We start from the raw sequence: 23,577 nt of genomic DNA, 5'->3' as shown, positions 1-23,577 counted from the left end.
CCGCTGTACACCCACCAGTTCAAAGGGTGCAAGAGCCCCCAGTCTCGGGAGAGGTAATGGGCTTGGACAGGCACTACCACTGTGGGAGACGTGGGCCGTTCTTCCGGTGACGCTGGTCACTCACTGAAATAAAAATGGGATCAGGCGCCTTCCCCCGCCCTCCCGTACGGGGGACGCGGTGCACTGGCAACCGTAACACCACGTAGGTTTGTAGAATGGTGTATGCGGATGTCAGAAGTACTTCTGTTTCGCTGGGAACCAACCACTTATATCGGTTAAAGAACCTCTTGCACAGCTGATCTCGTGCTTCGCAAGTTACCCGGTTTCATCGGGAAGTTCCCCGGTTGTAGGGGTCGTGCTTTTTCAACTGCAGCGATGCCTCAGAGGTACAGCGCTCGCCTCGTATGCGGAAAGGTACCGGGTTGGAATCCGCGTACCACCGCGCACCCACCAGTTCGTTTACTGGGGGCAGGAGTCGCTGGTCTAGAGTGGATCCTTGAAATGGGAATCCGTGCCTGGATAGCTGCCCTTACCCTTGGATGGGCCCTTAATTCCTGTCCATCTAGTGGGGTCCCTGGCCAACATGTCTAGTTGTCACATTCCCAGCGGTGACAGACTCTGCTACACGTGGTCTCCTACACGCGGTTGCCTAGTTGAGCATGCACCGTGGCTGTGGAAGTCCCCATCTGCAGTCGGGTGACTACGGGGGGCCGGGAACCTACTGGTAAAATAGGTACAAGTGACTCTGGCCTGGTTCTCCACCCTTCTGTGCGACTACAACGCTTGGGCAGTTGTCCCGGCTTGTGCAGGAAACGGCCCCTATAGAATGGGGTGGCTGCAACAATGCCACTTTTTTCAAACTCAAAAAGCGCATCGCTGAAAACATCACAAACAAAGCAACAGGAGGAGCGCCTTGTAGCATTGCCTTAATTTTCTCAGAATCCTCGCAAGAAGCAACTTGAATAAATGACAGGATGTCTTTGGTGCGAACTTTCTCAGAACACCATTCCACATAAAAAAAACAATATTTTCTATTCAAATACTTCATTTTCCGAAACCACTTTTTAGTGTTTTCTTATCGGTAGAAATTAGAATTGCGAAACAACATTGTGTAGACAAAATACGGATGGTCTCATCAAGACTTTTATTTACAGTATATTCGGCCGGCAATATTTGCAATTTGTGTTTGTTATATGCATATATATTTTAAAAATCAATTACCACTGCCACCATTATTGTTCTAGCTCAGAAGAAGGCCTGATACATTTAACACATAAAGAAAATATTTCAGCTCTGTACATCTAAACCATTTTTGAAAATGTTGCTTACACTTAAAAAAAGCCAGATGACTGGAATTTTACTGTTAAAAGGATTGAATATTTTAGTATGAGATTGCGCACATGGTAAGCAGATATTAATTACACATATCCTCTGGGATTTCAAGTTGATTGTTCAATAAGCAGGCAGGTTACCTGCTGACGTATTTGTACAATTACGTCAAATTTCCACACACCTTGACTTGCTTCCTTCGGTGGGGTGCAGAGTGTTTTCAGCGTAATTCGCTGGAATTACAAATACATATTTTTCAAAAGAAACACAACATAATGGAGCACCCTATTTACAGGAAAACAGGACATCAGCGCAGGGATGTCGGACAATACTAAGTACGATTCACTATTTGCGGGTCACCCGCGCGCACGTGAAGCTATTACGCACGAATATGTTGTGCTTCCTTCTGTATAGCGCAGTTATGCGCCGTGGAGAACTTCAACTAAAAACATGCAAAAGACGACATACGGGGACTGTTTGTAAACTGCACATGGAGCGCAGTGGTGTGGTTGCACCTTCGCAGCAGGGGGCCCACATCTCTCCCCAAGAGGCCAAAGCCGATTGTCCTTTTCTTAAGCCAGCCTATGTAGAAGACGAGAGCACTGCACAGTCCATTTTTTCGACCCCCGCACAGCCGGGGGCCAATTTTTACGTTGCGCGGGCCGAAGAAGCCCGACCTAATTATTAATGAGGAGACCCGGGCCTGGTCTGGGCACCGAAATATTTCTGCGTTTGCATCCCAGCCAAGCCCCGCAACTTCTATTTAGGCCTCAGCCCGGCATGAGACCAAGAAAGACACTGAGTGCCGGGTATTTATGTGTTATGCACTATATTACACTCTAATGGAAACACGAATGTATTTTTCATATATGAGGCGAACAGTGGCTGGTAGGTGAGAGGGCACCATACTTCTAGCTTTTTCTGGTCTTGTCAGGAATGGGCAGTTCATGGCAGACAAGAACACTTAACGTAGCAATCCAGAAGTCGAAGCCCAATACTTGCAAAAAATTTGACAACACATTGTCCGGTCTTCCAAGACCAGTTGTTAATTCACCCAATTCGTTATTTTTTTCTGCCTATACCTTGCTGCTGACATTTCTATCTCCGGAGTTTTCCTCTTCATGTGAGGGGAAGAAATATTTCATGCAATTTCTGTATTGAAACTGCATTTACGGCGTGCTTTCGATAACACTTCAATTCCCCCGAAAAAATATCGAGTGTCTCGCAGACGGCAAGATTTATCTTCTTTAACTACACAAATAAAAGTAGCCCAGCTTCGCTTGCCAAAAGTCACGAAGCCCTATGTTACCGGCGAAACATCTTGGCGTTCGATAATCGTAAGGCTAAGCTTCATGCAACTTTCGCTGGCGCTCCGGACGGGCGGCTTGCTTTGCTGTAGAGCCCGGGACTTCACCGTCTTTGCCAGGAGCACTAGTATATACTCCGTTTCTTAACCTGAAACGCTGAAAATTCAAGAAAGCGTGATTGAGTGGTCTCTGCCGCGGTGTTCCTGTAGTATATGGAAGCTTTAGTCTCAAGCGGCATTTCCGACATCAAATGAATTTTGTGTTCATCCGCAACTCTAACGGCGTCTCGCCATTTGCGTGACGTCGGTGACGTGCGTATGAAATCAGAAATACTTGTAATAAGGCCGCGCTCGCTTGCACGCCGCTATCGTGCCGTCCACCGTCAAGACACGTGCGAAGTACGTAGGCGCTGTAGGCTTGTTGTGTTACTATTGTGCTGAGGTGCTCCCATTGGGCGCTTTGCCACCGTTCGTTCCGTGTCCGTCTTTCCGGGTCGAGATATGTACGTCCGAAAATCGGGGTGGGCTGTTGGCGCGACATTTTCAGCGCTTTTGAACTGCAAACACCAACGCTGCATCTATTGCTGAAGTGATTGTGGAACGTGTGTCCGGGTAACGCACCCTCTCTGATACAATATCAGTGGCTTCTTTCTACGGCAGTAGCGATAGAAATTTCAAGGGTTGTTTTTCTGTGGTGCGAAGGTCGGATGCGCCCGATGTCGAGTGCGAGGCCTACGTAGTTTGTGCCCGACCCCTGCCTTATTGTGCGCACATGTGTGGCGTGGTTTTTGTAGCGAAAGCTACACTACGTAACGTCGCGCACTGTTCGCGGGGTTTCCATTTTTGCCTTTCACAGCTAGATGTCAAGCCACACCCAATTCCGCAAGCACCCTCAATCAGCAGTCGCATGGGGGTGGAGATAGATAGTAGGCAGGGAAAAGATAGGTTTATTCTTTGATGAAACCAGCACGAACTTAAGCAGCCTCAAATGAAGTGGAACTAATGTAGAGCCGTTGATCTAACAAATAAACTCATTTAATAGTATCAGGAAGGGTGCATATGGACACTTAAAACAACACAATAAAAACAGTGAAAATGATGAAATCTAGTTTATAGAAGTCATGGTACTAAGACAAATATATATAGACACCACTACAGTCGTAGTCCAGCCAGATATGCCATCTCTTTGTGATCAAGACGCGCTTGCTTGACTGACACACTTGTCTCCGCTTTCCGCTATGTGGAACACTTCCGTAATTTCGCGGAGCGTTTCTAGCTGTCATGTGAGTGCAAACCATGTAATAATGGCCCCATTCGTAGCTAAATTCGTAGGTATGGAACGTGAAAGCTACGTAAATGAAGCGTTGCTATAAAAGTGATCTAGGACCAAGCTTTCGTCCTTGGTAATGCGGAACGTTTATTGTGTAATCTGAAAAAACTTTTGACTTTCCGCGTCATATCGTGTTCGCCCCAAATAAGTTTTCCGACCGAAAAGCTATTCATTCAAATCGCTTCACTTCACTGCTGGGAATGATTGCGAATCAGTTTAGTTCGGTTTTAGATGCAGAGCATCTCTTGCTCGGGGCTATGTCCGGCGTCCGTCCGTTGTTCGCACCTCTCCCCCCAAAAAAGGAAAACGGTTAGCGGCCCCCGGTTTCGATCCCACGACTCTCTGGCCGCAACGGGAGGTGCACGGCGCTCTTCCCACTGCGCTACAAAACCGAGACAGGAGCAAGTGCTACGAACACGCCTGATGTCCTTGACTGATTCAAACTACGCCAAGAAGCTAGTGATACAACCAAGGCACGCGATGCTGAACGTCAACGAAAACGACGAACTTAAAACTTTAGAGGAGGATGTTGAATTTCCCGTAGGAAAACTGTTGCGGGAAGCACCTCGCGCCTTGCAGCTCAACCAGAGAAGAGGAAGAGGGCGGGCAGCGGGGTAGGAGCGTGAGCAGGCAATAAAGAAAGACGAGAACCAGGAGGTGTTCGATCAGGTAGCGCCAACCAGCCAACCAATGCCGATGTCAGTCTCTTCGCTGTCTCTATATTTCTCTACATTCTCTGTCTCTACATGGGGGTTAACTTTACGTTCCCATTCGTGCTCCGATAAATGAAACATCATAACGGCAACACAATAGAACCCATACGGAACCCTCCCTTGTTGCTTCGTCCACACACCCACTGCGCATGCGCGTCTCTCCTCCATTCTGCTCTTGTACAGCTGTATAAAAGCAGGTGCGCGCGCTGTGCGGCGTTCAGTGTGCTCCGAGACACCACCTGCGCCAGTTCTGCTCCGGTGTGGAACCTACACGGGACCCCCATGCTTTGCATAACCACATAGTTCCCTCCGGGGAGATGGTGTAATTTTTTTTGAGTCTGTGGCAATTTTGGTGCAGGTATTACCAATTCTGTCTGAGATGTGCCTGAAACACTCTGCAGTGAAGTATCTATTGCGGACTGAGTCCGACACACCTTCGAAAGTTTCAGCTTTGATATTGAGAGATTACGTTTGGTTTAGGGCTGCGGAATGCGAGGCAGTCTAGCGTCTGACGTGTATTCCGCATATTTCTAATGCCCCATTGCGCATAGTAGCCTCGTGCAAATATTGAAACTTGTTTACCCGACTACTGCCCTGAACAAACCCACGGATTTCAGTCGTTTGCTTCGCCTCAATGCACATTTAGCAGTGGCACGGCCTATCTTATGTAGCGCCACCTATTAGACAATCTTTTGACCAATAGTGCTGAGCGTAATGTGACGGAAGGATGCATGCACTCGGTTCGGTTTCATCAGAGCTGGCTCGGTGGATGAAACGTGGAGCCACGAGGTGGCCGATCTTCTTCCCAGTTACGCTCCGATGAGCTGGTGCTCATACGATCCTTTCTTGTCTCGCTGCTGGTCTCTGATGGCATATTCGAATTGTTGTGACATGCAATCGAACCTCCGAAAAGGTGGAGCACTCCGGCTTAGAATCTGTCATGGTAAATTGGCGCTGCTTTGGGTAAGCGCACGTGCTATCGCCGTTTCCTCGGCTTGGAAGGAACAGTGTCCATGGACTGAGATGCTGCACCTTTCGAAGGCTGCATAACTGTAGTGCATAGGACGGGAAGCTATTGAAGAATTCTATCGGATCCCCTCCGTATCAAGCCAGTTGATCGCTCCCCTTTTTTTCTCAAACTCTAGAGGCTTCCTAACTATTACTTAATGTAAAGACTTTCTTTGAAAACCATTTGACGCATATAAAATATGCATTAGGCAAATATTTTTAACTGCCGATCGACATGTCAACCTTATGGAGGAAACAAAATACCAGAGCAAAATGTTGAAAAAGCGGCATTTTAGAGCATTCCGTTGGTCATCATATACCCTTTCGGCTATGTTCGGCGGTGCTAAATTTTCTTACTGGTCGAGCAGGAGAGCACTGCAAAATTTCCAACTACGGAGGACGCCAAACCTATTGTGGTTGATAGGAGCCTTTATTTCACCTTAACAAACACACGAATTCTTCTGATCCAAAATATTCTGCATGCTACTGTGATGTATTCTATTTCGCTCATCCAGTCATCTCGCTAATTCAGCAATGTCGACACGCTAATAGGCATTATTCGACATTTTTTTGCTGCCCCATATAAATTTGGCAGCGAGCGATCCATGCACGAAAGCATTTTTGCCCCGCTCACCAATCTGCTCTATCTCGCAGCACCGCCCCTCGAACTGCAGCATAGGGTAAACCTGCTGGATCTACCGCCTGAGGCATGACACGTGTCGACGAAGCTTGCTGAACTGCCGGTGCCACGTTCCAGGGAATCGGACTGCAGAGCGCCTGCGCGGAGCATCGCTGACACGCCTTCGGGGCCATATAAAGCCATCCTCAGCTACAAGCTTCACATTGCAGCGAGCGATCGAGGCACGAAAGCTTTTTTCGCCCCGCTCACGAATATGCTCTATCTCGCAGCACCGGCCCCTGGAACTGCAGCGTAGGGTAAATCTGCTGGATCTAGCGCCAGCGACATGACACATGTCGACGAAGCCTGCTGAACTGCCGGTGCCACGTTCCAGGGAATCGAACTGCAGAGCGCCTGCGCGGAGCATCGCTGACACGCCTTCGGGACCATATAAAGCCATCCTCAGCAACAAGCTTCACATTGCAGCGAGCGATTCAGGCACGAAAGCATTTTTCGCCCCACTCACGAATCTGATCTATCTCGCAGCACCGGCCCCTGGAACTGCAGCATACGATAAACCTGCTGGATCTACCGCCTGCGACATGACACGTGTCCACGAAGCCTGCTGAACTGCCGGTGCCACGTTCCAGGGAATCGTACTGCAGAGCGCCTGCGCGGAGCATCGCTGATATGCGCTCGGGACCATATAAAGCCATCCTCAGCTACCATCTTCACATTGCAGCGAGCGATCCAGGCACGAAAGCATTTTTCGCCCCGCTCACGAATCTGCTCTATCTCGCCGCACCGGCCCCTGGAACTGCAGCGTAGGGTAAATCTGCTGGATCTACCGCCTGCGACATGACACATGTCGACGAAGCCTGCTGAACTGCCGGTGCCACGTTCCAGGGAATCGAACTGCAGAGCGCCTGCGCGGAGCATCGCTGACACGCCTTCGGGACCATATAAAGCCATCCTCAGCTACAAGCTTCACATTGCAGCGAGCGATCCAGGCACGAAAGCATTTTTCGCCCCACTCACGAATCTGCTCTATCTCGCAGCACCGGCCCCTGGAACTGCAGCATAGGATAAACCTGCTGGATCTACCGCGTGCGACATGACACGTGTCCACGAAGCCTGCTGAACTGCCGGTGCCACGTTCCAGGGAATCGTACTGCAGAGCGCCTGCGCGGAGAATCGCTGACATGCGCTCGGGACCGTATAAAGCCATCCTCAGCTACCATCTTCACATTGCAGCGAGCGATCCAGGCACGAAAGCATTTTTCGCCCCGCTCACGAATCTGCTCTATCTCGCAGCACCGGCCCCTGGAACTGCAGCGTAGGGTAAATCTGCTGGATCTACTGCCTGCGACATGACACATGTCGACGAAGCCTGCTGAACTGCCGGTGCCACGTTCCAGGGAATCGAACTGCAGAGCGCCTGCGCGGAGCATCGCTGACACGCCTTCGGGACCATATAAATCCATCCTCAGCTACAAGCTTCACATTGCAGCGAGCGATCCAGGCACGAAAGCATTTTACGCCCCGCTCACGAATCTGCTCTATCTCGCCGGTGCGTAGTTTTCCTTGACATTTTGCTTAGTACGCTTGGATCGCTCACTGCATGACCATGGGTGACAGACCCCCAAACAGTATAAAGGAACTGCTGAAGCACTTCACGGACATGACATCAAACCTCAAACAAGTGTTAGATGAAGTTAAAAAAAGCATGCAATTCATGAACAACACATTCGAGGACCTTTGTGGCACGAAGCAAGAGTTGGACAACCTGAAAAAATATAATGCCGCCTTCAAAAAAGAGAAAGACGAACTAGCAATGGCAATGCTTAGTGCAACGAAAGAGTTAACTGATCTAAAGCAGTACACTAGAAAGAACAACCTTGAGATAAAAGGAATCCCCAAAGAAAAAAATAATCGCTCGTGGAAGTTGCTCAAAAGATAGCAGGGAAAGTCGAAGTAGCAGTGGCTGCTGCAGACATTGATGTGGTACACAGAGTGCCGACGAACGAAAAAGACAAAACTAACGTGATTGTTCGATTTGTATCCCGAGCTACACGTGAAGAAGTTCTCCAGGCAGCAAAGAAAAAGCGGTTCGCAGCCAACGAAATAGGATTTCCAGACACGAATGCCGTGTTCATTAAGGAACACCTGTGTCCTGAGAATAAATCCTTGCTGGGCATGGCCATCGCAAAAAAGAAGGAGAAAAACTGCAAATTCGTTTGGGTCACTGAGTCGAAAATTCTCGCGAGGGATGCAGAAAACGCCAAGGCTATCCACATTGCCACTAAAGAGTACCTAGCAAAAATTGTTTAAGGTGAAACATTTTTGTACGCTAGCTGTCCGAAATGGATAATAGTGCTCCGAGTGGTGAATTTTCTTCGAATACTCCCACTATTAGTCTCCTACACTGCAACATAAGAAGTCTAAACCAAAATATGACTTACTACTTTCTCTTCTAACACGTCAAAATTTACAGTATGACATCTTAGCTCTATCAGAAACTTGGTTGAAAGATAAAGACTTTAATAATTTGCCAAACTACACGTTTGTATCACTTCCTAGAAAAGCTTATGCTAGTGGCGTTGGAGTTGCTCTCTACCTATCCACACAAATTCGCTACGAAAAACTCAGCTTAACCGAAACACGCTTAGCGGAACATGAAATGTTGTTCGTTGAATTAGAAAACAAAATTTCTGTTGGCGTAGTGTACAGGCCACCAGGGTCTCAAGTTCAGACATATATGTCAAAGATGGAGGACGTTTTGCAGTACTTTGCTAACAATAGCTGCAAGGCTATCATTTGTGGTGACTTCAACCTAAACACGGCCAATAACATGAACACGAGTACCAAACGTTGCTGTCATCCTATGGCTTTCAAAACCATATAGTAAACCCCACGAGAGTATCTGCAAATACGTCTTTCATAATTGACCACATACTATCAAACTACGATGAGAACTGTGTCCAGGCAGGAGTAATAACAGATGATATTACCGATCACTACCGACATTTTTTGTAGGCAACTGTTGAATATCGTAAAATTGAAAATCAACAGACGCAATTGTTGGAACCATTGGATTATAAAAAAACATGCCAGGGTTTAAAATAGCAAGACTTCTCATCAGGTTGCGAAGCAGATGCAAACATAGCTTACAATAGAGTCTCGAAATTTCTTTTGTCAGCCTGTGTTAAACTTAAGACTCAAGGAAGGAGCTACACCCAAGTTCTGTTAAGCACGATCCATTCCTTTCGCTCTCCGTGATAAGGTTTCTCAAGAACTTGACAGACTGGTAGCAATTGGGGTGTTATCACCGGTAGCGCATGCGAAGTGGTTTACGCCCATTGTGCCCGTTTTAAAGAAAGATGGAACCGTTCGGATTTGCGTCGATTTCAAGATCACGTTAAATCCTGTATGCGAACTGGAGCAGTACCCATTGACGGTGATTGACGACATGTTTGCGTGCCTAAACGGCGGAGAGTACTTCAGCACTCTCGACCTGTGTGACGCGTATAATCAAGTACCGCTTGACGAAGAATCGCATAGGCTATGCGTAATTACCACGCATCGAGGGCTATTTTGCTTCACGAGGCTGCCTTTTGGCATAGCGTCTGCCCCAGCCATCTTCCAACGAAAAATCGAAACAGTCCTGCAGGGGCTACCAGGCGTGCAAGCTTACCTCGATGATGTGTTGGTTGCGGAGCGACAGGGAAGCAACGAGACCCTGCGAGCGGTACTGCAGCGTTTCCGGGAGCACGGTGTGAAACTCCGTCTAGACAAATGCAAATTTAGTCAGCCTTCAGCCACGTACTTAGGGCACCAAATCGACAAAAACGGCCTACACCCCACTGAGAAACATGTGGAAGCAATCGCCCAGGCTCCAAGCCCGACAAATGTGCAGGAAGTACGCTCATTTCTGGGCATGCTGTCGTATTACTCCAAGTTCCTTGCGAATATGTCATCTTTGCTTGCACCTTTGTACCAGTTGCTTTGCAAAAATGCGGGTTGCGTCTGGGGAGAAGCTCAAGACACCGCCTTTGCCAACGCAAAGCAGTGTCTACTTGCGGCAGGGGTGCTCGTTCACTACGACCCCGCAAAGCCATTTAAACTGGAGTGCGACGCTTCTCCGCATGGCATTGGTGCCGTGCTGTTTCATACAGATGGAAAAGTGAACCGTCCCATAGGCTTCCGTTCGCGAACGCTGACCACTGCTGAGCGGAATTACTCCCAGCTAGAACGTGAGGCCTTGGCCCTTATTTTTGGGGTGACGAAATTTCGCGACTATCTTCTCGACAGAGATTTTACCTTGGTCACAGATCCCCAGCCGCTCCTGGGCCTGCTGAAAGCGGAGAAGCCGACGCCAGCGTTGGCCGCAGCTCTAATACAGCGCTGGGCTCTCTACCTCAACGGATTTCGCTACAAGCTTCACTATTCGCCCGGTAAGCTGCTACTAAACGCCGACACCCTCAGCCAGCTACCGCTGCAGACTCCAGCACCGCCAGCGAGAAGGAACCCCCAGAGTATGTTTACGCTCTACCAAGTTTCGATGATGGTACTGTGTCTGTCGAAGAACTCCAAGAGCTAACTGCGCGGGACCTTTTACTAGCGAAGGTCGTTGAGTACACCAAGAATGGCTGGCCGAAACATGTAAAGGACACAGAGCTGGTGCCATTCTCGCACCGCCGGTTAGAACTATCCGTGGCTCATGGGTTGTTATACTGGGGTCATCGAGTTGTTGTTCCCACAGAAGCACGAGAAGGGGTGCTACATATGCTGCATGAGACACACCAAGGGTCATCGGCAATGAAGGCTGTCGCCAGATCGGCATTCTGGTGGCCGGGACTAGACCGAGAGATAGAAAAACTCTCAGCGTCGTGCCACAACTGCGTGCAAAACCTGCCTATGCCAGCCTCTACTCAACCAATAAGTTGGCCAGCCGTTAAGAAAAAATGGTCTAGGCTGCACGCCGATTTCGCCGGGCCCGTCGCAGGCAGCATGATATTGGTGGTCGTGGATGCTGCCACTAAGTGGATTGAAGCCGTGCTCATGAGGCATGCAAGCACGCAGTCCACAATTGCCAGCTTCCGCAGCATTTTTGCCAGATTCGGTGTTCCACGCACAATAGTTACGGACAATGGCACGCAGTTCACTAGTGAAGAATTCGCCACTTTTGCGAAGAACAATAGCATCGCACACCTCCGTACGGCTGTGTATCACCCACAATCTAACGGACTCGCTGAACGAGCTGTTCGGACGATTAAGGAAGCTTTGAAGAAGATAAGCGAAGGCACATTAGAAGAGAAATTAGTGAAAGTTCTTTTCAACTACAGGAGAACGCCGTGCCACGAGGGAAATCCCCTTCCGAACTTCTATTCGGCTACCTGATCCGCTCTCGTTTGGACTCATGTTTCCCACCTTTCCCAGCGTCAACCCGGGAGACTGAAGAGTGGACACTGCCGCCCGACACAGCCGTGTACGCCCATAACTACGGCCAGGGGGAGAAGTGGACACCAGGGAAAGTTCAGTCCACAACAGGGTCTCGCATGGTCATCATACAAACGCCCGCTGGGGTGGTTCGACGTCACATAAACCAAGTGCGTTCCAGGCCGAGCCCGGCATCCGCTCGGAGCGGCGTTCACCGAGACCAAGACGAGGGGAGCAATGCGGCTGCAGCTGCGCCCACACCAACCGACAACGAAGGCGATTTGAACGAGCAGGCTGCATACCAGGTGGCACCCGAAAAACTACCGCCACCTATCCAGAAGGCGCAGGAACCCCCGCAAGTTTTGCGACGCTCTACTCGGGAAAGAAAGCCTGTACAGCGTTTTCAATACTAAGGGAGGAGAAATGTTGTAAATCGGCTTGCTTTGGTACCTCTCGCCGCCTGAGCCAGGCGTGTGACGTATCAACAACTCAGCGTCATGTCTTTCCTCGCCCTTTCTTCCTTCCCAACTCCCTCTCCCTTGCTATGCTTTAAATACTGTTTTCACAGACGAATAAATGGTTCAGTCCCCAGCGCTGTCTCGTCGGTCGTCCACGCACCGTGTGTGCGCCGGCTATGCAACACCTGCTAGGAGATATTTGTCCCCACTGGTATTAATCATCATCACCAGTAGCTTGCGGCTACCGCATCATCGGCTGTACATACTCATCATCACCGGCACAACGTTGTCTTCGGCTAATCATCATCAGCAGGGACGCTGGGTCACCATCTTGGTTCGTCCCCACCTGACGCCTCGGAATAAAGGAGCTGCGAAAGCAACGATCCCGTCATCTTCTATCTACGGCCTCAGAATATATATATATATATATATATATATATATATATATATATATATATATATATATGTATATATATATGTATATATATACATATATAAGCAGCAAACGAAAATTCTCGAGGAGCCAGAAGAAATAGTTGAGAAAATGGTGGTAGACGCACGAATTAAAACAAAAACAGTGGTTTACTGACGTCTCGACTGGAGGACCAGTCTTCATCTTGAGTAACCTACAACATAGGAGCGCGCACGCTTATATAGGTGTAGAAGGTGTGCTACAGTGCACTCTTGTTAACAACATAGGCGGGTTGGGGTGAGGGAAGAGGGACGGGAGGGCACTATCATGTGCCACTATACATGACGACAAACTCTTTTCTAAAAAGCCCAGCAATATACAACTTCATCCATAAAAAAAGGACTGGGTAGGGAGCTGTTCAAAAACCCTTTACATACAAATTACACGAATGAATGAATGGTGCCGGGAACGTCTCTACACACGAAATGCAACGTACAAGAACAACAAATACAGAACGGAAGCCGCCGGTGACACATCCATTCCTGAAAATACCAGTTACCGGCGGCGTGGGGCATATCAGGCCAGTTCAAAAGTTCACAGAAGTGACAGAAGAGCGCACGTGCCAGCAACGCAACCAATTATTTAGCTAGGTAGGAAGTATCTAGGTGTGTCCTGCGTGGAAGCAACTATTAAATAGATTGCCAATAAGGGTCAACAAGTTTCCGAGTATATGATAAAAGCATGTCACAGCGTGATGAAGGCATGCAAAGAAGTGAGTTATGAATGAGAAAATTTAGGGCGAACTAAACTGTCGAAGAAGCGGAGGGGTGGGGAAACCGCGCTTATAAAAAATGGTGAGTGACCGCGCGGACGGCGCCTTCACGATAACAAATTTACCCCCCAAAGTGGGCTGCCAACCGCGGGAGCGGAGGCGTACTGGGAATGCAGCTACTATTGCACAAAAAAAGGGAGAGAGACAAGGATGTGAAGGGGGGGAACGTAAGGTGGCTGACAATGATTCGTAGCGCAAATGAAGCTAAAAAAGAAAGAAAAAACAGAAAAAAGGAAAAAGGTGAAAATGCCTTAGGTACTCAACAAAGACGATAATTTCCCCAAACTCTCACTAATGCCTGACGATGCGGATTTGAACTTCTAAATTCGCGGATTAGTCGGTCATGGTAAGAGCGAAACTCAGATTCTAATACCATGGCTCTGAGGTGGTCAAAAGAGTGCCCAGGAAGGTTAACGTGTTTGACAACGGGAGAGATGGCAGAGTTTTGGAATTTGACTTGTGGTTATTAAACTAAGTTCTGAATGAGTTTTGTATTTGCCCGATGTATTGTAGGTGGCACATCGTACACTCGAGCAAATATACCACATTGGAACTATCGCAGTTCAGGTTTCCTCCGACTTTTAGACGAACGTCAGAGGCTGAACTGACCGCGGTATCCATTGTGTACATGTGCGTGTATATTTGACATCCAGGCTTCCCTCAAAGACTGCATCTTCCGGTCGTTTCACTCCTTATTTTGGATGAGGTCAGGACATCCCTAATGTTTTTGTTTCTCCTGTACACATCCTGTAGGGGCTCCGGAAAAATTAGTTTCAGGCGCTCACTTTGGGTCAGAATATTATTGTGCTTTTTTAGTATAGAAGAGAGTTTGGGAACATATGCGGAATGTGTTAAGACCAAGTTCGTTTGCGGGGTGTCGTTGGAGGTTTTGGTGCCTCTGAGAAGGTCTGAGCAATTCAGGTTTCGTGCTCGGTCTTTAGGGTTGTCAATTATATCAACGGCATATTTTTAATTCAAAAGTGCACTGCTTAGCTCCTTGCAATTATTATTGAAATCCTCTTCGTTTGAGCAAATTCGCCGAAAACGATGTGCTTGGCTATAGGAAATTCCGGTTTTGCAATGTTTGACGTGACTGCTTTGAAAATGTAGGTACTGTTGCTTGTCGGTCGCTTCTAGGTACAGTTTAGTGATCAGTTTGCCCTCTGAGACGGTGAAGTTTACGTCAAGAAAATTAACTGTAGGCGGAGAGTATTGCTAAGAAAAAGAAATGGAGGGATGCGCAGAGTTTAACGCGTGTATGAAGGTTAGCAGGTTCGTCTGCCGTGGGCGCAAATCAGGAATACATAATCAATGAAACGCTTATAATGGAGCTGCTTTAAGCTCTGGCTATTCAGAAATTCTCCCTCCAGGACCCCCATAAATATATTGGCATAGTTTGGCCCTACGCGTGTTCCCGTAGATGTGCCACTTTTTTGGACGTAGTGTTTTCCATCGAACTCAAAATTGTTAAGCTCTAGAATTATCCGAAGGAGAGTGCTTAGTGTAGATCCATTGACAAGTTTTCCAAAGGTTGCTTACCTGCAAGCGTTAGTTACTGCTTGGATTCCATCGTCGTGCGGAATATTTGTGTAGAGTAACACAACATCTATAGTAACCAGGGGAGAATTGCTGGGAATGTCCAAGTATAAAACGTCCAAAAGGAAGTGGTTAGTATCTTTAATGTAGGAAGGAAAACTATAAGCTATGATGATAATTATCGAGTCCACGTACCGCGAAAGGTGTTCCGTGACGGTGCCTATCCCCGCGACGATTGGGCGGTCGGGATTGTCTTTTTTGTGGATTTCTGGCAGCAAGTAAATCCTGCCGGCTACAGGATTAAGCGGAACAAGTGAATGGGGTGTTCTTTCTTCCATTACGCCATCATTCACCAATTGAGTGAGATGTTGTGTAACAGTTTCTTTAAAGTCGGCTATATGATCATTTTCGAGTGGTTTGTAGAATGATGAGACTGATAGCTGCCTCTGTGCTTCTTTGACGTAGTCAAGCTGGTTAAGTATAACTATTTTTTTTTTCAATCAATCAATCAAACTTTATTTCTATAATGCATACATTTACATGAATAAAATGTTGCAGTACAGAGGAGGTCCCGAAGTTAGAAAACTTTCGGGGGGACCTTCGTTAGAGAATAAGTCTAGTGCAATAAACAGGCAGCAAATAGTCAAAACATTTGTACGAATTAAACAAAGATTGCGTAACATTTCATAACAACAAGGCAAGAAAATTACCGTGTAACAGCGTTTTGTATGGTAGGTAAAAGAGATACTATCATGGTATAAATTATAAGCATGGCACGATGGTAGAGTTTAGCAAACAACACGTTTTGTGATCAGGTACTCTTTAAACTAACCATGTCCAACTAACCCTCGGCCCTCAGTCCCCAGCGGCTGCGAAGCAACTGACCACGGCGGCGGTCAGACCTGTGACATAGCAGAGGGTGCTAAGAATCCCTGGATCCGGACAGGCCGCCAATGGAATCTGAACCTGGCAACGTTTAACGCGCGAACCTTATCTAGCGAAGCAAGTCTCGAGGTGTTGTTCGAGGAACTAGAGGGCATTAAATGGGATGTAATAGGGCTTAGCGAGGTTAGGAGGGCAGGCGAAGCCTTTACGGTGGTGAAAAATGGACACGTCCTATGTTACCGTGGTCTAGAGGACAGAAGAGAACTGGGAGTGGGATTTCTAGTCAATAAAAGCATAGCTGGCAACATAGACGAATACTATAGCATTAACGAACGGGCAGCAGGTCTTGTAATTAGGCTCAATAAGAGGTACAAGCTCAAAGTGGTACAGGGCTACGCGCCCACATCCAGCTGCGACGAGCAAGTAGTGGAACGCTTCTATGAAGATGTGGAATCGGCAATGGCTAAAGTAAAAACACAGTATACCGTAGTTATGGGTGACTTCAATGCTAAAGTAGGCAATAATCAGGCTGGAGACAAGGCAGTTGGAAACTATGGTCTGAGCTGTAGAAATAGCAGGGTGGACCTACTAGTTGAGTTTGCAGAACGGAATAACCTCCGCATAATGAATACCTTCTTCTGTAAACGGGAGAGTCGGAAGTGGACCTGGAGGAGCCCGAATGGGGAGCACAAAAATGAAATAGACTTCATATTATGCGATAACCCTGGCGTCGTGCAGGATGTGGAAGTGATCGGAAGGGTAAGGTGTAGTGACCACCGTATGGTAAGATCTCGAATTAGGCTAGATTTGAGGGGGGACCGCAACAAGCTAGTACGAAAGAAGCCGATAAACGAACTAACAGTAAGACGTAAAGTAGCAGAATTCAGGATCGCGCTGCAGAAACGAAATTCCGCCCTTAACGAGGAAGCCGAGCTTACGACACAGGAAGCCAGCGAAAACCTTACACGCATCATCACGGAGTGTGCAATAGAAGTCGGGGGCACTATGGCTAGACAGGATACTGGTAAACGTTCACAGGAGACGAAAGATCTAATCAGGAAACGGCAAACCATGAGAATCTCTACCGCAGCTGACCGAATAGAACTAGCCGAGCTCTCGAAGTTAATCAATAAGCGTAAGACAGCTGACATACGGAAGTATAATATGGAAAGGATCGAATACGCTGTAAAGAACGGAGGTAGCCTGAAAGCACTGAAAAGACGTCTTGGCGTGGGGAAAAATCAGATGTATGCACTTAAGGATAAGCAAGGCAATGTCATCACAAATAGGGATAAAATAGTCACAGTGGCCGATGAGTTCTATAGGGATCTCTACAGTACCCGGGACATACAGGATAATGCCGAACTAGACAGTAGTTCAGAGGAGATAGACATCCCACCAGTAACGACCGAAGAAGTAAGGAAGGCTTTGAAAGAAATGAAAGGGGGCCAAGCACCTGGTGAGGATCAGATAACAGCAGACCTCTTGAAGGATGGCGGAGAAATTGTACTTGAAAAACTGGCAAACCTGTATACGCAATGCCTAATGACCGCAATGGTACCGGAATCTTGGAAGAACGCGAACATCATCCTAATCCATAAGAAAGGCGACATGAAGGACTTGAAAAATTACAGGCCGATCAGCTTACTGTCAGTCGTCTACAAAGTATTTACCAAGGTAATCGCTAACCGAATCTCTGCAACCTTAGATTTCAGTCAACCTAAAGAACAAGCAGGGTTCCGTAAAGGTTATTCAACAATGGACCATATTCACACGATCAATCAGGTGATAGAGAAGTGCGCTGAGTATACTGATCCCCTATATATAGCCTTCATAGAATATGACAAAGCATTTGACTCTGTCGAAACCCTAGCAGTCATTCAGGCATTACGGAACCAGGGGGTAGATGAGCATTATGTAAGAATACTAGAGGATATCTACAGTGGGTCTACAGCTACCATAATTTTCTATAGGGAGAGCAGTAAAATACCTATAAGGAAGGGTGTCAGACAAGGAGACACAATCTGTCCAATGTTATTAACAGCATCCTTACAAGAAGTATTCAGAACGTTGGATTTGGAACAGGTGGGAGTAAGGGTTAATGGAGAATACCTCAGTAACCTCAGATTTGCTGATGACGTTGCCTTGCTAAGTAACTCGGGGGACGAATTGCAAAGCATGCTTTCCGCAATGGGCGAACAGAGTAGAACCGTGGGCCTGAAAATTAATATGCAGAAAACTAAAGTAATGATCAATAACCTCGGGACAGCACAGCAGTTTGAGATAGGTGGCGAGGCAGTGGAAGTGGTAAGCGAATATATCTACTTAGACCAAGTTGTGACCCCAGATCACAACCATGAGGCAGAGATAATTAAAAGGATCAGAATGGGGTGGGGTGCATTTGGCAGACATTCTCAGATAATGAAAGCAGCCTACTATTGTCGCTGAAGAAGTGTATGACAGCTGCATCGTACGGGTACTCACCTACGGGGCAGAAACTTGGAGGCTCACTAAGAGGGTTCAACTTAAATTGAGAACGGCTCAGCGGGCAATGGAGCGGAAAATGATAGGTGTAACATTAAGGGACAAGAAGAGAGCGGAGTGGGTCAGAGAGCAAACTGGTGTTAAATACATATTAGTAGAAATTAAGAAGAAGAAATGGACGTGGGCAGGGCATGTAATGCGAAGGCAAGATAGCCGCTGGTCATTAAGGGTAACAGAGTGGATCTCTAGAGAAGGCAAGCGTTGCAGGGGGCGGCAGAAAGTTAGATGGGCAGATGAGATCAAGAAGTTTGCGGGGATAAATTGGTCACAGTTGGCACAGGACCGAGTTAATTGGAGAATAACGGGAGAGGCCTTTGCCCTGCAGTGGGCGTAGATAGGCTGGTGATGATGATGATGATGATGACTCTTTAAAAAGTTTGCGGAACGAATAGAATGTGGGGCATAACTTTTTTTCAAGTGGTATGCTGTTCCAGACGGATACAACTGTAAATTTAAGAGTTTGTTTTCCATAATTGGTACGCACTTAAGGGAGAACGAAGGGAGAACGAAAGATTGACAAAAAAGTATTAACAAAAAAACAAAACAAGAATTGACAAAAAAAATTGCGCCTCCTTTGTTTGGTTTTTTACAATATCAGTGTGGTGAGACAGCGTTTTCAATGATTTTTTTTCACTGATGGAGAGGTTCTGGCGGAAGGTAAACTGCTTTTTGTAAGCTTCAATGATGACTTGCGGCACAGCTTTGATATACTAATCTAAGCACTTGTCCCGTTCGGGGGAGGAGGGGGTGGTGTCAACTGTTGAGGGCTTGGAAGGAATTTAACAGTGTCACTACATGTCTCGCGGTCATGAAAGTATTCCTTTAATCTCATGGTACGGGCCAAATTTTCCAGATCTTTGAAATACCGGAATTTGAAAAAAAAACCTGTTGTTGGGCAAAAGCTCAAACCCCTAGAAAATATGCTGAAATTGTCGTTGGGCAAAACCGCATCTGACTAGTTGACTACGTTACTTCTCTCGACATCTTGTTGCTGTGTGACTGGTAAAGTGCGAGCAGTGGGCCCGTCTGGTTTAGGGAAAACATTATCCCGCGAGAATGTTTTGGCTTTGACTTGAGACAGCTCATCTCGAATCTTTAATTCGTGCGAGGCCAATGACTCGATTTCATGCTAGCGCAGATAGGGAAAGAGAATTTTTTTCGTTCCTTACCAAAAGTTCAAAATTTGTCTGGTAGCGATCAACAATTATGCGTATCCAGTCCAATGAAGCGGATTTGAGCACACCGTCCCACTTTTCCTTATTCGCTGGCGACAACTCAGGTGTGGCTGGTTTTAATTCTATTGCAAGACCTTTGGGCACAATGGAGGAATTGAGGTACTTTTTCAGAGTGGAGGCATGCACCTCATATCGGGCACGTTTGTCGGTTAGTTTTATGCCATGTAAAATTTCCTAGAGAAATTATGGTTGGTTGCGTTACCAGCATCAGTAGGGCACAGTCAACCCTGGCGGCCGCGGGGCAGGAACCTTGAAGTGTTCGAGCGGAGGTTGTACTGCCGGCTCAAAAAAGCTGCAGTGGAAGGCACCGCAGGGGCAGCGGCCGAGGTGGCGTAGCTGCGCGGCGGTGCTTTTGAGGCCAGAAGGGACGGCTCTGCCGGCGCGGAGTTGGCGGGACAGGTCGAAGACCAGGTTTAGAGGGGCGCCTCCTACTGAGGCACCTTTCATGGAGGTGGCTGGGCATGAGAGGGACATTTCGAAGATGGGGGGAAGGCCGTCTGCTGCAAGGACTCGTGCCGCAGGATGGAACTGCAGCGCGTGGTCAAGGTAGAACAGCGGTCTTGATCGTCTGCAGTAGTTCCGGAGCAGCCGACTGAAGAACGACGCCTCTCGGTATATACATATATATATATATATATATATATATATATATATATATATATATATATATATATATATATATATATATATATATATATATATATATATATTTATATATATATATATATATATATATATTATCAGTAAAGAGTCGGATACACAGCAAGAACAATAACAAACAAGGTTTACTTACGTAGCGGCAACGGGACTTGCCTTCATTAGAGTAAAGTTACATGATTTTGCTGTCGCAAACATTTCGAACACATTTCTTATATAGGTTTGCAGAAAACTGTGAGAAGGAGCGGAAAATGTTTCGGAAATCGAGAGTGTACATACAGTCGGGCTACGCCTATGTTACAACAACAACAAAAAAAGGCGGGGGGGGGGGGGAGCGAGAAAGACCAAAAGGGTTCGTGTTAACAAAACAGCGTTCAAGGTTGCACCATGACGGGTCAACGTGTGCCGCGCGGGCTGCAAGTTCAGACAATGCCGCAAACTAGACAGCCGCGGTTTGAAAAGAACGTGAATAGTATACAGTAAGGTATTCAGTGGCTGGGGAGACTGGTGGGGGCGGAAGCGAAGATGGGTGTGCCCCCGCGGATGAAGAGAATAGATAGGGGGCACAAAAGAGCAGTTCACAGAAGCTAGGAACTGAACAGGAAATAGGTAGGGTCACAAAAGGTTAAACATGAGTAGATCACAAAGAGTTAAACATTCTTAAAGGAGCCATGAAGAGAAAACACAAGTTTGGTTCATTCGAAAGATTGCCTTGTTAGAACCATAACGACACCACTTATAACGCAAACATCGCTCAAATGAGCTACATAATTAGGGAAAAAGGAAATGACCATGCGACCCACCAGCTCATTTTCCGCAACACAACCTATGATGTCACTTGAGAATGTTCTGCGATTGGCGGAGGCCGGCAAAAGCAAACGCATGTTAGGCAGGGCTTACAGTTTGCATAGCGAGCTAAATGCCCGTGAAACATACTGCACATTCTTTTTATGACAAAGAACGGGGGAGTACACGGTTGAAGTTCCGAACGAACACGCAGGCGTGTATGCCAATGCGCACGAAACTACCGTTGGCCGAGCTCGACATCTCGCCATTGGCACCGTCGCGAAGACGAATTTTCGGGTTTAAGGCTCTTCGGGGCCAACGAACCATCCCAGCACGCACAGCCGCCACCTTGCTTGGTATCGTAATCCCTTCACAGGAGGTTGGCCGTCATATCCTCAACCAGCAAAGGTAAAAATAGAAACCAGGGGGGTAAGGAACACCGAGCAGCAACGAGATAGTGCCACTCGTCGCACAGGTTTCGGTATGGAGGCTTGCTGCTATCGTTACGAGCTCGTTTACAGTTTACAACCACTCAAAACATCAGTTTGTTCGAGCACTTTACAATGAAATTTCGTTGCTGTGTTTTGAAATACCCATGTAGCACGGGCCAATCGTCGAGGGAGTGCGACATCCCCACCGGTGAGATCTCCTTTCATGCGCTGCCCAACGACGAACCTCGGCCGGCGAAGCAAGTGGCTACGTTTTGTCAACTTTGCAAACGGAGGCGAAAGAGAGCTAAAGGAAGTACGAGTGTGCTCGCTTTATTTCCGAGGAAGTGATTACGGCAGGGACCCGGACATGCTGGTGCTCGTCGCCGACTTCGTCAAAGCGCTCTGACCTTGGGAAAAAAAATTGCCGTACACACCGCGCATTGACGCTCGAATCTTTCTGGTCGGAGCAGAGAGCTCGAGCGAACGGCTTTCCATACACAACACCGGCCAACTGGCATAAGCGATACTGCTACTGAAATTGAAAATACGGCACATACGTACCAGTCTGTATTCGTCCGTCGCGACGGGGCTGACGAGGCCGCGGTGCCGACGGCTGGGTGTTCGTCTTTTGTGGCTATCGCGGAATGGTCGCTTTCCTGTCCACCGCGTATCCGACAACTCTTGCCGCTCGTGCACTTGGAAGCATTGAGCGTTCAAGTGGTGTGAGGTTGCTAAATGCAAGCCCGAGCTCCTCGGCGAGAGTTTTGTTCTCCGGATCAGGCGATTCCATGAATATAGGCTGCGGGTGCACAAAATTTTACTAGTATTTTTAAAATGGCCGCCGTCTCGGTCGACTTCCGCGTGTGGGTGCTATATGGAGTCGACATACTAAGTATCTGTTTCATGGACCGGCTCATGGACGCCATTGTTCACGTGACAAAATGTGCAATTTTAGCGGGAGATTTAAAATTTTGGCTTAAATTGCCTTATTTCTCAGTGAATAAAGCATCATTTGCTTCCGGGAAACCGCTTCGGGTACTATAAAACACCTAATCTTTCGAATAAAACAAACTTTTGTTTTCTCTTCATGGCTTCTTTAAGTGGTGGTGGGAAGGAGGCCTCCTTCCCCAGGACAAATGGCATTGTTGAGCCGCATTAGGCTAATAAAGCTGCTGTATAAGGAGAGTTTCTGCGAATTCTGATGGGAAACTCGAGGGTAGGAATAATGAACATAGTTATAAAAATTATGAAGCCGCTAATTTTAATGGACGGACAAGCCCGTTAGTTTTCCGTAACTTTGATTAATCCCAACTGTGGCTGACCCAAACATATAAAGGACATAAGATTCCAGAACCTCGCGGTCGTGGTGCGTTTTGAAGGCGGATTCTAAAATCGTTGCTTTGAGATGTTGAAATGCATGCCCGGGACTGTTCACATGTCTTGACAGTGGCAAATAAGCTGAGCTTTTTGCATGAGAGCGGTGATTATTGAACCGTATTCGGAAGGGAGTTTCAGTTTGGCCGATATATTGTTGCCTACAAACAGTGCACTCTAGAAGATATTCGACATTAGCGGAGTCACAGTTAAAGTTACCTTTTATATTTACGTAGTAGTCTGAAGCCGTGCTTTTGGCACGCTGTGTAGTGGTCATGTGTGGGCATACTTTACATCGGGGTTTATTGCAGGGCATGCAGCCAGTAGTTGCCGGTCGGTTGATACGAGAGTTAGTAGAAAAGTCGCCTAAATTCTTATTACGCCAGTAGACAACGCGTGGTGGTTCAGGGAATATGCTTTTTAAGCGGTGACTTTGCATTAGGATATTGTGATGTTTTTTTAGCACGGTTGACACTCTTGGAGCGGAGGATGAGTGGGTTAAAACTAAGTTAGTTTGCGGGTTCCCGTTCGGGACTTTTTTCTTACAGATTTCGTTACGGTGTAATTGGTTGGCATGGACAATAGCGTTGTCGATAACTTTTTCCGGGTATTTTTTATTCAGGAGGGCGGTCTTGAGTTCTCGACAGTTTGAGTCAGTCGGCTCAGTTTGAGCAAATTCTCCT

At 47.3% G+C, this 23,577-nt stretch overlaps 1 protein-coding gene across 1 annotated transcript in view; it reads left to right on the top strand.

Annotated features, from left to right (window-relative positions):
- Positions 1–10,275: 10,275 nt before the first annotated feature.
- The window catches only part of LOC144141005 (uncharacterized), a 46,163-nt gene continuing 32,861 nt past the window's right edge, over positions 10,276–23,577 (top strand). The window contains exons 1-2 of the mRNA XM_077672485.1: positions 10,276–10,826; positions 11,761–11,914. Of these exons, the coding sequence (XP_077528611.1) occupies positions 10,276–10,826; positions 11,761–11,914 (705 nt within the window). The remainder of the gene's footprint in view (positions 10,827–11,760; positions 11,915–23,577) is intronic.

Source organism: Haemaphysalis longicornis, unplaced genomic scaffold (genome assembly GCF_048455015.1).
Source record: "Haemaphysalis longicornis isolate Haplotype H1 unplaced genomic scaffold, Haemaphysalis longicornis Haplotype H1 scaffold_59, whole genome shotgun sequence".
In the NCBI taxonomy this organism is placed as follows: Eukaryota; Metazoa; Arthropoda; class Arachnida; order Ixodida; family Ixodidae; genus Haemaphysalis; species Haemaphysalis longicornis.
This window is presented reverse-complemented; position numbering and strand designations above follow the sequence as displayed.